The sequence below is a fragment of the Drosophila serrata genome, unplaced genomic scaffold (genome assembly GCF_035046125.1).
Source record: "Drosophila serrata isolate PLE 108 unplaced genomic scaffold, ASM3504612v1 contig_217, whole genome shotgun sequence".
NCBI classification, from domain to species: Eukaryota; Metazoa; Arthropoda; class Insecta; order Diptera; family Drosophilidae; genus Drosophila; species Drosophila serrata.
Window position 1 is genome coordinate 3236666 of NW_028257115.1, and position 13282 is coordinate 3249947.

Consider the following 13282-nt stretch of genomic DNA (forward strand, 5'->3'; position numbering starts at 1 on the left):
TTATTAATATATAAAGATCTAAGTCTTATTTATTTAAATCGGATGTGCTGTAATCAATAGTATTCAATAATTACTTAACTAATAATTTAGCAAAATATAATATTTATATAATTATCAAGGAAAATGTCATTCATGAACACAAAATATTTCCAGGAAAATCAAAAATAGAATATTAACTAAACCCCCAAATATAAATTCTGCATAAATCTATAATCTCATAAAGATATCAACATGTCCAGTGAGTAATCCCATAATTAATTGACTTATAAATTCCGTCCAGTGTACTAGATATTTTTAGTTGCCGGTAAATGTTTATGCTGCCATGTGCTGCCTTCTGTTTGTTTTTGTTCCTGGTTTTTTGTTTTAATGTTTTTTTTTTTTGGATTTTGATGCCTTTTTGTGTTTACGCATCGTCATCTTTGGGCGTTTTGTATAATGTTTGCATTTCATTTGACGCGTTAAGGTGTTTTTCGGTAGGAAATTTGCATTGCCAACGAATTCATTAGCCGGGCCAAAAAGGTGGGGCAATCGAGGTGATAGCTGATGAGAGGTGTGTGTGTGTGTGGTGTAGGGGAGTGTGCCTGGGAAATGTGTGAGCCATCCGTAAATCGGACCCTGACACTGAATGGAAAGCAATGTGTGCCACGAAAAGCTTTTGACTATTAAAAGCAAGAACAAAGATGAATTCTCCAAATGTTATTCAACTTGAAGCAAGAAAAGCAAAGGAGGTATGACATAAAGATACCCTTAAGAATATAAATTTTAAAATATGTTAGTTAAACCCTCCTGAAATAAGATAGATTTATTAATTTATAATAAAATGTTTTTTAATGGCAGAACATTTCATTAAATACAAATATTTTCTTTCATCTTTCAATCCTTTGTGAAAACATCTTCAATCAAAAAGTTATTTCAATTCAAGTTGAACATTCCACTCAAGGTCTAGCATACCCATTAATTAAAATTCAACCGAGAACTCTTAATTCATGGAAAGGGAATCCTCCCCCCAAAAAAACATGAATATGTGAGGTTCAAATAGAATGGGCTAAAATAACATTCATAATTAATACAACTAGCAAAGAAGATGAGAGCAAAGAAGGGGGAATATGAATTTGTTTAGCTTATAAATTTGTTAAAACAAACCCCAAGCCCAAAACCAAAGCCAAAAACCCGAAGAAGCAAAAGCCAAATGCCAGACAGAACCCACATATTTGCTGAATGAATTGTGGCCAGAATATGCAAGAAATATTGAGGGCAATAAAACCGGTCAAGAGCATCGTAATAAAACTCAAAAACCGAAAGGCATTGGACGTGGTCCAAAAAGGGGAAGGAAGAAGGGGGCCAAAAGTTTAAATCTAGCAGCTGAGCGGAAAATGATTTTCAGGCAGCTAAATGGGTAAACAAGTTGGCGAAATGACTTACTAATTTGTGACATGATCCAAGTTAGCCAAGCCAAGCGGATAAATGCGACATCCTACCTTTACCTAGAGATGATATCTACCATCCCCTGGCCACCTCCACCCCGCCTTTTGTCTCAGTTTATAGCCTTCATCCTGTAGTCCTTCAGAGGAGCTTCATTGTCAATGATGTGCATTAAGGAGTAAAGAGTGACGTCAATATAAACAGGACAGTGATCAACAGCAAAGTACTCTGTACTTTAAAATTATAAAAAAGGAATATATTATCCTATTTAGATGACAAAATAAAATCAAAAACCATGTTTAAATACATTTTTTCCAATAAGATACTATACCCAAAACATTCTCAACTATTTTGTAAAGATTTTCCTTCCTTTGCATACCTCAAAAAAAATAAAACATTCAAGGATAACAGGATTACCAAGTTAAGAACACCAATAAAGTAAAAGAATGTACTTTATTAAATTGCTACCAAGTCTCAGACAATTTGTATGGAGGTCCCATGATAATAAGGCTTAAGTATGCTATTAAAATTATTATTGTAGTTGTGATTTTTATCCCAAATAACAACACTACCATATTTTCCTGATCACTGGGTAAATTGGCAACAAAACAAAGCAAAACAGTTCCTTTTCCTTTCATTCCCATTTTGCCATCCTTCGTTGGCTTTCTCTGTGTTTGTTTTGCTGTATTTTGTTCGCCGGCCTTTTTCTTTCTACCAGCTCTTCCGTTTTGCCATTGGCTTTGTTTATTTTAAGTCCATTATCCGTTGTCCTTTATGCGTTGCGCTTAGAGCCATGTGCTCATGTGGCCCAGAGGCCCCCTATTCCTGGCTCAATTCCGATAGCTGACTCTGGCTTGGCCCCGGTGACTTTAGCCCTCTGCTATGAATAAGCCTTTAGACGGTAGTATTACCATGTGCTTTTGCATATTTAGTTTGCGGTTCCGCAATGCTCCTTTACGCCTTCCCGCTCCCCCTTGCCTGTTTATTGTTTGTGCAGCCGCCTGCAATTTCATTAAAGTTATGCAGCAGGCAGGTTATGGCCTTTCCTCCGGTCATCTGACCAAGTGCCGAGGACCTCTTCCCAGTCAGTGGGCAATGTCAGGTGCTGGTTTGGCAGACAGCCAGCTCTCAAAGCCAGGACCTTCGCCTTCGACGCCTCAAAGTCCTACGTCATTGCCGAAGGCAGTCCTCGAGGCATTGATTGCTCAGCTGCTCATAAACACAGATCTCATTGGAAATTAAAATGCTAATTTAATTGCTCATGCAGAAAGGCTAAAAAAGGAAGCAATTTTCCTAAATATATCCTTAGATGGTTTTAAACCCTTTACTGATATATTTTCAGGTCTTTTTTTAGTTCTTCTTACGCATAAAATACACGTGACTCTTCATAAATTATTTGCTTAATTTAATTCCCGGAGGAATATTTCGCCTTTGTCCCCACTTTGTTAAGTTTTTTTAATAAATCAAAAAAATTCCTTTGTTTTCTCTGGATTTAAGTGGCGCACAGCACACTAAATGAGAATGAGAGCAATTTAAGTGAACTGCATTTTGATCAGAGTCCAAAATATTTTCCCCATTCGAATTCCATTCGATTGCATTTCGATGCTCTCGCATGCCGCATAAAGCACGAAGTTTATGATTGTTTATATGGCAGACATGAGTACACATTCTTGCATATCCGCATTTGCAGTTTATAGTGTTTATACACCAAATATTGGGTGTGTCTGTGTATTTCATGGACAATTGCTGAGTAAATAGAAAATCGTGTTTCAGTTCATTGTTTCGCGATATGTACTTACATTTATTTCTGTTTAATTTGGCAAAACCGGAAAGGTCAGAGTCAGGTGACCCGTAATGCAATGGACCATATATAGAGGCCTCCTAAAGTAATTGCATTGAACTTGATTTTTGTATGCGCGTAATTGAGTTGAACTTGGAAAAAGCAGCGTTTTGTATTTCAGCAACGAAGTGTGGCAAGTTCAAGGACTCGCATTTTCCATCTCATGTGTCAAAGGATGCCCGGGGAATTAAAGCGAAGCCGAATAGACTACGCTCTCGGATTAGAAAAATGAAAGCTGCACATGAATGGAGAACGTATTGAACTGAGTGCTGCCCTGCCTCCGGGATTGGGGGGTTCCGGATTCGGTTATATTGGAGACTGGGTTCATGGGTTTCCCTGGGACTGAACTGGCCAGAAGTTGCCATCGAATTCGTGCGTGGACTGCAAACAAAAGAGGATTGTGCTGGCACTAATCAGCCGGAGTCCGGCTCCAAAAGGAAGGAAGGGTCGTAGGTCAGTGAAGGAGAGCTGGGAAAAATAATTCCATGAATAAATTAACACGCTCAACAGCTGATTGGATTTGGCTTTTAAAGGCTAGAGATATTATTCCCAATGCGGGTCGCATATTCAATTACTAATTAAAGACGGTCCACGTGGTGGCTACAGCTGTGTAAATAAATACTTGGATTTATCTGCAGTGAAAAAGAAACCCTAAGGAATATAAATATGGGAATGCTCTTTCTACATTTATTTATCCAAAATCGATATATTATATGTTATTTGGTGCTACCTAAAGGTATTCAAAGCTATTAAAAATATATGTCTTACCCCAAGGTAGAGTAAGCTCATATTCGTTCGAAGAAATCCCATGAATTACAACCGAGTAAATGTGCTCAAAGCTTTCAGCTAATGACATTCAGGCTAATTAGTAACGTGTTCACACAAATTAGGCATAGATTAGATGGAATATCATTCGATATGAAATTGAATGCCAGACGAGCACAGGTTAGGGGCAGTCTCCTAGCCATTGAATCCATATTTCATGCACAGTAATTGAAATTAGTCAAAAGACCTTTAGTCTTACAAACTTTAAGTAGAACTTTTTACGGCCTCATCTTCCAAATGGAATTTTAATTTGCGTTGAGCCATCAATTTCCTAAAACGCTCTCACATCACACCCCGGGTCAATTATAAATTCTCTGTAATCCATAAAGTTTTCTCTTTGCAAGATAACTGGCCCCGGACGAAACTTTTTGAGACCATCTTTTTACGCCACACCAGGACATTTAGTTGCTCAAAGTTTTAGCTAGAGCCAGGTTGCCAAAGAACATATCTTAAGTCAGATGAGCCGGCATAAATCCAGACTAAGACCCAGGCGAGCCTACGAGGTAAAAAGTCATAGAAAACGGGAAGGAAAGTACTAGTTACACCAGGAAAAACAGTAGAAAAATTATGCAAAGTAATAGACTTAAATTCCCGGACTCTTATAATATTATATAAAATGTATATATATAATGCTTTGAACTTTAATTCATCAGACTAAGGCTTTTTTAAATAAGTAAATTAATAAAGTAAACATGTAAATAACCCAAAGGGTTTTCTATATTCCCTTACCGTATTTAATTGTTGAAAAAATTCCAAACACTCCATTAACAAAGGCGAACATTTAGTGTGTTTGAATAATTATTTTCTCAGTGATGCAAGGGGGATAAACAGGAAGTCCGCCGGATTACAGGAAGTGCGGAACTCTGCACAAGATTACACTCCAACCTCTGATGGCGCATAAACTTTTGTGTTTAACTAATTGCTGGCTCATACTAACATCACACCCACACACTCATATATCCCCGCCCATTTGGGAAACTCATGCAATTTCCAACTCTGACACTAAACCGCATTGCCTGTCTGTTTGCCTGCCTGTCTGTTGTTGTTGGGGTCCCAGTTTACTATCTCATTACGTATACTTAATAATTTACAAAAATATTCATATTACGCATACGCCCCGTACAACGGAAATGTAAATAAACCAAAGCCAACATTGCACTGCGAACCGCAGGCGGCATGCTGCAAAAGGTTAAAGGGGGGACTAGGGGACACCAAAGAATGTACTAAAATTAACGTAAACCAGAAGCCAAGTTTGGCTACGGGAAAAGCTTCAGTGGTTTCGCCTGGTCCGTGGTCTGCAAAAGTGCTCCATCTCTGTATGTGTGTGACGTTTAACATAATTAAATAATTAAGTGCTTAGAGTGGCAGGCAGCTTATGAATGAACTAAAGCCCCACAAAGGAGAACAAAAATACTCGGGATAAATTCGAAGCTCTCACACCCCGCACACGGGGGCGTATACTTAATGTTTCGGCTATATTAAAAGGCACAAATCAGAATTTATTTCCTGTAATTTTTGCATACATACCGCACAGGAGAAAAGTTTTTCCCTGCGAATTTCCCGTATTCTTCTCCTCGATTCCGGTCGACTGCTGATGATAACGTTGATGTTGATTAGGCTGATGATAATTTATTTGAGAATTTCGTATGCATTAAAGAACAACATCTGAAGAATTTTCGCATTTTTTCTCGTTTTGTTTGTTTGTTGTTGTTTTTTTTTTATTTCGCTTTGTTTTGAACTGTGAACTTTTGAACTTTAAAATGTGCGCATTTTTTCCGTTGCCAAGGCAGACTGCATACCAAATGAAATGCCCGTTTAAAGGAACAAAATATTTGAAATAATTATTGTGAATTTATTTGTACATCCCTTTCCCTTTCGATAACTCGCTCGGCATTTTGTTTTTCTTTACTGCGGCTGCTGGAAAAAAAGGTCTTGGCAAAATAAACTGTGTAAAAACTTTCTCCTTTTTCACACACACGCGCGGGATCAGAAAAAGAAAAAAGAAAATTCAAATTAAACTGATTTGTTGTAGCCACCGCCGGTTTGTCTGTTTGTTGCCAATATTGTTGCTTTTGCGAAATTTTTATGGTTGACAGTTCGTTTTTTTATGTATTTGTTGTGGCCGAAAAGGGTCCTTAAAGCGTGTAACCAACGAGCGAAACACCAAAACAAAAAATCCATTTCCAACGACAAGGGAAGGGAGATGAACAAATAATCAAGTTTAAGTTAAATTCTGGGAAATCGAAACATGAATGTTGAATTTATGAAGCTGTTTATTATTGCAGAAAATTATTAAAATGAAAAAAAATCGAGATTTGCTATGGGACATGGATATGTGGATATATTTCTGTATTTATTTTTGGTTAATCTCCAAAAAAATATTTCAGTTTAATTAAAAAGAAAAACGATATGTTTTTTGCTAAATATTTATTTGAGATCTATGCTTTATTTGTTTAACAAAAAGACACTTTTAAAGAAAACTTAACTAAAAAAGTAAAAAACACATCTTTCTCCATCATAATTTTATATAAATTCTAGTTAGTTGCATTTCAGACTTAAAGCAAAATTTTCTTTATAAACTACTTCCACTTCCACTACTTCCTCCCTGCCACACATTGCGTATACGCAACGCGGAACTTTAAACAAAGTACTGTTGTAATTGGAGTAGGAAAATGGGCACAAATCAAGTCAAAACAAATCAAATTAATTTGTTTGCTTTATTACTTTGACCCAGTGGTTTAAACAGTAATGGAATTGGGAATGTAGGAGGAGGAGGAGGACAGACAGCGTGTTGAGACTGACACCAAATGGTTGGCAATTTGCATACAAAATAGGCAAAATTGGCAAAACTGAAATTGCAGGTGGAAAAAAAAAAGCCAGCCCACTGGCATAGGTGAAATTACATAAAAAGTGTACAAATAACAAATCCAAGCCAAACAAAATGATTGAGAGGCATAAAGACACGCCATTCAGTCATCAATAGGACAGGCCCCGATAGCCATCTCAGCCCCGTCCAACCAAGTCCTTTGCCTCCTCGTCCTCAAGCTCCCCATCAACTAAATCCCAATCAGTCAGCGAGAATCAAAGCGCAAATCAGCGCCCGACAAAAGTCAAATTAGAAAACAGGAAGGGGGAAAAAAGAAGAATGGAAAAAATAACGAGAAATAAATGAGGTTTCAGAACCAAAACATTAACACCCTTTCAATGCATTTGAATATATTTTAAATACCAAAGATTATAGAATATAATATAGAGGAACCACTTAAAAAGGACATTAAACATGGAATCAAATGAATAATATCTTTCTAATATAAGCAACATAAGAAAAGATGTACTCCTAGTACTTAACATCATTCGAAATTATCATCAAAATACCCTTTGTAAGGGTATAAAACAAAAACAGAATTCATGGACAAATGAAGCGTCAAATTAGAAAATAATAAAAACAGAAATATACGGCAAATCTATACAAAATAAGTATATGAAAATATATACAATGCAGAGGAATGGGAATCATAACAAAAAACAACAACAAACCACGGCAGTTGAGATACTTGAGCCGGAAGCGTACTCGGTGGCAGCAACAACAATGAATCAAGGATCCGGGTAGGATTCAAGGATGCAGCCCCGTGAAGACAGCCAAGCGGCAAAGATAAACCCGCATTGAAATCGGCAAATGAATGGGAATATATATATATAGTAGAGACGGGAAGACGAGATTGAAGCGCCGGCGGATGGTTACAGTGTTGGGTTTGCCATTGTTATTACTGCTGTAATACGCTTTGCTGGGAGATTACAATTTCTGATTACTTTGTTATTAATAAACACAAAAAGCGTGCCAAACACAGTGCCACAAATACACACACACACACATCCTTCCCAAGATGCATGGTGACACATTGCGAGCACATTAGTTGATCGACAATGGAAGTACTCAGCTGGAGAATGCCTGGGTACGACTCACTGAAGTATGGTTAAATAGGATTGGGAAGAGTATAAGGTTTTGACAGGGACAACTAAATTATAGTTATTTATAAACACTATGCTGTTCCAAGAAGGGTGAATAATAGGGAAACTAAGCTGCAAGGAAGAGGCAAAAATCTCGAACTTTAAATGGGTCTTCAAGAATTCTTCTGAAGTTCTAAGGCAAACTAAATATAGCTCCTCAAAGGATAACGACCTTAAGCACTTCCCTTATTTTAAAAACTATTTTTATGTACTTTTACATTGTAAAAAATTCTAATAAAGACACCCAAGGTAGAAAAAAGGATTTTTATCCCCCATAAACTAAGCTCATCATACCTTTCCAATATCTGTGAAAAACCGTGAACAATGTCATTGCCCAACCCCCCTTCCGCTTCCCGGGCAGGAAATTCGCCTCCCCCTAAGCCGCCTGTCTGCAACGCGTTTATTTTATCATTTTTGTGCTTTGTTAGGCAAAACGTTTTATTAATAAACTTTTCTGTACCGAGGCCCACAAAGCCGAACAACAAATACCAAACAACAACATTGGGAGCCCTTTTTGCGAAGGGAAAATAAAGGAAAATGCATTCTGTGCGCTGTTTGTATTTGTTGTGCTGGGAAATTCAATGGAGAGCTGCTAAGCCAACAGCTAGTTGTTGTGACACTGCCACTGAATTGATCGGACGGAATTAATGGAATGACAATTGCAAAATGTTTAACAAGAGGCGACACACGAAGACAGATTTAATTTGTTACACAGCAAAAACTTTGCCAAAATTAATTGCATTTTAATTGTTTTCACTTGTGGAGCGAAAGGGCTTGGTTGTATTTTGCGGTTAAATTAAGTGTGTGTGTAATTCGTTTTCTTTCAAGGCAATTTGCTGGTTATACAGTTATTTCGGCTATTTCCGTTTATTCAATTTACTTTGCAATTTTAATGCCGGTTTAATTCATATTTAATTTTGATTTATTCGAGCCGTTTGTTGCCATGTTACACGTTGAGCGGCTTCCTTGGGTTCATCTTTATTCACTGTGGGACTTCGTTTATGGTAATTTTGATTTATATTTGCTAATGATTTGTGGCTTTTACATTTTCGGGGGGAGGAATGAGTAATTTTTGCTTATCTTTAAGATGTTTCGGATGCCTAAATTCGTTTACGGAAACTGGAAAATGTTTATAAATTTAACATTAATATTGCATTTTGTTTGGATTTTATCCCACAATTAAATTGAGTTGCCTTTAAATTATGTTTGTTTATTGTTTAAGAGAAGGCGGTGTTGAGAATTCAAGGAGCTTGATATCTTAGTTTTTATTTATTAATTGTAACTTTTGTTACTTATTATTTATTTATTGTATTTATATATATTTTGTTTTATATGTTTACTGAACAATAGTACTTAAATTGTTTAAATTGTTTGCTACTATTTTAGGCCTTGTTGTTTTTTTATTTTAACAAAACACTCACTTTCTAGAAAATTTTGTATAACCTTTTAGGGCATTATAATTTAATTATAATTTTTAGTCAGAAGCTACAAAAGTAGTGAAGGAGTCATTTCCGACCCCATAAATCATATATTTTCTTGATCAGAATCAAAATCTAAATCGATCTAGTCTTGTCTGGTAGAAAAATAAATTTTCAACATTTTTTCGATTTTTTCAAAAATAGATAAGTGGTTACATCGTTCAAATTGTCGAAAATTGGCAAAAATTTGAATTTTCTAAAATTATTTATGGAGTATGCAGATTTATTAACATTAACATTATTATTTATTATTATAAAAACCAGCATAAAAACCGTATTGAGATTAGTGCATTTTTGGCTAAGTTATGCTATTTTAAAACGTTTGATTTACTCAAAAAATTAGCCTATAAAAATATTTATTTAAAATATGTACAATGTAGATATTTTAAAGTTTCTTAGAAGCTAAAATACTTATTTATTTGCTTTTGCTTTTGATTTGCAATCAAAACTTTAATAAACATAACAGAAAACGAGCTTTTGTAAGGAGCCACATTATAATTAAAATTGTTACATTTTTAATTTCCAATTTTAGGTTTTGTTTAATTTTTAATTTGTTAGTTTGTTAAATTTACTATTCCATCATTTAAGAATCTAATTTTGGGATAATTCCTTGCAAAATTAATTCATTTTCGACAGTTTTTGATCCCATTTGTTTTAGGTTTTCCCGTCTTATCAATTTTGATCCAGTTTTTCATTGTTATCAATCGTTGTTTATGTTTTTATCCATTGTCACATCTGCTGCTCCCGCACTCCCTCACCTTTAGCACACTTTCACTTTGGGATTCACTGAATGATTTTCACATATGTATCGCCGGGAGAAGTGGCGGATTCGTACTCGATGGGACATTATCTTGTATCTATGGCCCTTCAAACGCTTTTCACTGTTGCTCGGCCGTCTATCTGTGTCTCACTCTCTCGCACTGTATCTTCTTTAGTCCGGCCGCATTTTCCGCTTTTCCGTTCCGATACCGCTCCGTTCGCAATCGGCAATATTTAACCCGCAACTGGCTCGAGTTTTCCTCGTCGGTCGGCTTTTATACGATTTTCCCCGTAGCCGTTTCGTCAAATATTGAATGGCCAAAGCTTCGGCAGGCTTTTCCTACATTTTTCGCAAGCTTTTCCCTTGTTCAACGCTTAACGAAAAATGAGATTTGACTTTCAATCAGAGACTGTTTACAGGTGTTTGTTTTGGCCCCGATTTATTTGAGGTTTACCCCCTCCCAGAAAAAAAAAGGAAAACAAAAATGGGAAAGAGTGCAATGCACTTAAAGCTTCTTTGGGGTTAGATTTTTATTTGTTTTTGATATCTCGCGTGGAGGAAAATGGGAAAACTGGAAGGAATGTACAAAATGCCAGCCACTTGTTGCTTCAACTTGATTTTCCTTTCTCCCAACGCAGCGTTGTATTTTTTCTTGCTCCCTTCTGGTGCTGAATTATTCATAAGTAATTCAACATCGTCGGGAACAACCCATCTCGGCACCGCCAGAAACATAAAAATCCCATTTATATTTAGGCTCAACACAAACACCCTCCGCCGAAACCGAAACAGAAATAACATTTAAAACTTTTCAAATATTTATACGGCCAATTGGAAAATTGCTGAATTATTGAACTGGCGTGAACTTGTCAGCGCGGCAAAGTTGCGGAAAACTTTCTCGAGATTGGTTAATGAAAATGTATGCCGAATGCCAACACGTAAAGAAAACAATAAAACCCGGCCACGGGCGGCAACAAATCAATTGTGAGAGGGGGGAGTAGGCGAAGGAGGGGGACAGGAGCTGCAAGGACGACAAGGACAGTGTCTTCCAGAGAAGAGTTCCTGGCGTCGTTCCGTGAGCTTTGTGAAAACATTTTTCTAATTTCCTGTCATCAATATAAATGAAATGTTCACGGCAGCAATCGACTTGTTAATGGGTAGCATGGGGATTAAAGGGGTATATTTGTGGCTAGTTTAGAAAGGGGATTTTTAAGCAAGGACAATACCTTAAAGACTAAGCTAATTTATGTATAAATTTATATGTCAACAATAATAGAAATATATTTTAAATTTGAGAATTATTCAGCTTATTTTCCTCCTATGAGTAAGCTTATTAATTATTATAATTCAATTCGAATTGAAATATAGAACTAAAGTATCCTTCTGTACCAAGTATCTTCTATTCGACTTCCCCCAGAACCTGTCCTTCACCCTCACCCATTGCGTGTGAAAACCATCATCGATGTCGGAAAAGTATTTGTCTATGTATTTTGTAAAATTAAACAACAATTGTCGCACAGAACAGAAACAGAAATTCGTAGTGGAATAATAATAGGAGGAGTGACTCGATGGTGTGTTTGGACTAGAAGCGGAGTCGCTTCACGGAGCGATAGTGGTAGCCATCATCCAACAGGGCTGAAGAGTCCTCATCGCCATTGGGCAGCTCCTCAACGACAGCATTTCCATCTAGGGGAGGAAGATACTCCTTCACGGGCAGCAAATCAGGCACCACCGAGGGCGTGCGGTAGTGATAGCCATCGTCCAAGAGAATTGCAGACTCCACTTCCTTCTCCTCCTTGGGTGCCTCCTCCACATGCTCCAGGGTCTTGGGCACCACATCCTCCTCGGGTTCTGTGATAACTTCCACTTCCGGTAATGGCTCGGTGGCAGCCTCTGTGGTGGGCTCCAGCGTGGTGGTTTCCTCGGGAATTATCACCTCGGTGGTGGTCTCCTCTTCAACGACAGGCGGCAGGTACTCATTGTTGGGCAATGGAGGCAGATAATCACGGGGTGGCTGTAGCACATGGTTCAGAGTGGCTGCATGCTGCTCCACTGGTGGCAGATAATCGCGACTTGGTACAGGTGGCAGCACCACTGGAGGCAAGTACTCCAGCGGAAGGTGGCTCACATCACGACGCACCACAAAGCGGCAACTGGCCAAGCCAAAGGTGGCCAGTAGTAGACACAGCACTTGGGATCCCTGCTGGAAAATGAAAGGAGAATATAGAAATATAAATTTAGGGTTTTAGTTTCTTAATTGGAAAATTATCACCAGGTTGACACTTATATATCTTCATATTATAGTACCATATTTCTTACCATATTTCTTGTAATTAAAACGTTCGCTTCACTTGCTCTGCAATCTGGTTCTGACCTGCTCAATCTGTTGGAGCTGCGTTTGGGTTTTGCTGCTGCTGTTGAAATCGTTTTAACTATTTATACAAAAAATTAGCGAGACCACTAAAAGAAGTTCGATGGCAAATCGAACGTAATCGAACCGCATTAACACATTTGACGAAACACCTGTATTTTTTGGGCCAGGCATCTTCAAACGTGTTCGACGCCGGCTTTTTCGGGCCCTGGCAATGGTCATTGATCGGTGAAGAGACCCGGAGATTGGAGATTGGCGATCTGAGAAACTGAAACCGACTCGTGTGTTTACCTATTTGCTCTGCACTATTTGATTGCCGAAGAATCTGTCAATATTTTCGTTAGAGATAACCCCAACCCCATTGGCATATGCCATCGCCTCATTCCCTTCCGCCATTCTGCAAACACAATTGAAGCTGGGTCTCTTTCCTATAAATATAACTATTTTTTCTTTAGGGGGGAGAGACCTTCGAAGAGGTTTCAATGTCGCCGATGTAAGGTTTCAATGTCAAGTGTTTTTTGGGGCATTGTAACAATTACACCGACTGCAGGTCGACAATGACGCTGCTGAAAAATAACTTA

At 37.6% G+C, this 13282-nt stretch overlaps 3 protein-coding genes across 5 annotated transcripts in view; 1 reads left to right on the top strand and 2 right to left on the bottom strand.

Moving 5' to 3' along the window:
- Window positions 1-10585, bottom strand: part of LOC110188508 (adenylate cyclase type 6) — a 44483-nt gene extending 33898 nt beyond the window's left edge. Inside the window, exons 1-3 of one of the 3 annotated variants that reach the window (XM_086829759.1) lie at window positions 10332-10584; window positions 8390-9214; window positions 5615-5878 (exon numbers count right to left, since the gene is read on the bottom strand). The gene's annotated coding sequence lies outside the window, so the exon portion shown is untranslated. Of the gene's footprint in view, window positions 1-5614; window positions 5879-8389; window positions 9215-10331 lie in introns of all 3 variants that reach the window. The other 2 variants (XM_086829758.1, XM_086829760.1) reach the window with 2 other exon arrangements.
- Klp61F (Kinesin-like protein at 61F) overlaps window positions 1-13282 on the top strand; it is a 68386-nt gene that overhangs the window by 30409 nt on the left and 24695 nt on the right. The window lies entirely within an intron of this gene.
- Window positions 11913-13097, bottom strand: LOC110188518 (uncharacterized). The gene is made up of 2 exons (XM_086829805.1): window positions 13059-13097; window positions 11913-12533 (listed from the first exon to the last, which is right to left on the bottom strand). Exons 1-2 carry the CDS (start codon window positions 13095-13097, stop codon window positions 11913-11915), a joined length of 660 nt encoding a protein of 219 aa, XP_086685931.1.

Excerpts from the sequence above, each read along its gene's own strand:
- LOC110188518 (XM_086829805.1), bottom strand. The coding sequence starts at position 13,097 with ATGGCGGAAGGGAATGAGGCGATGGCATATGCCAATGGG. Across the intron at positions 12,534-13,058 it reads CGATGGCATATGCCAATGGG|CAGGGATCCCAAGTGCTGTG; the intron begins GTTGGGGTTATC and ends TTCATTTTCCAG.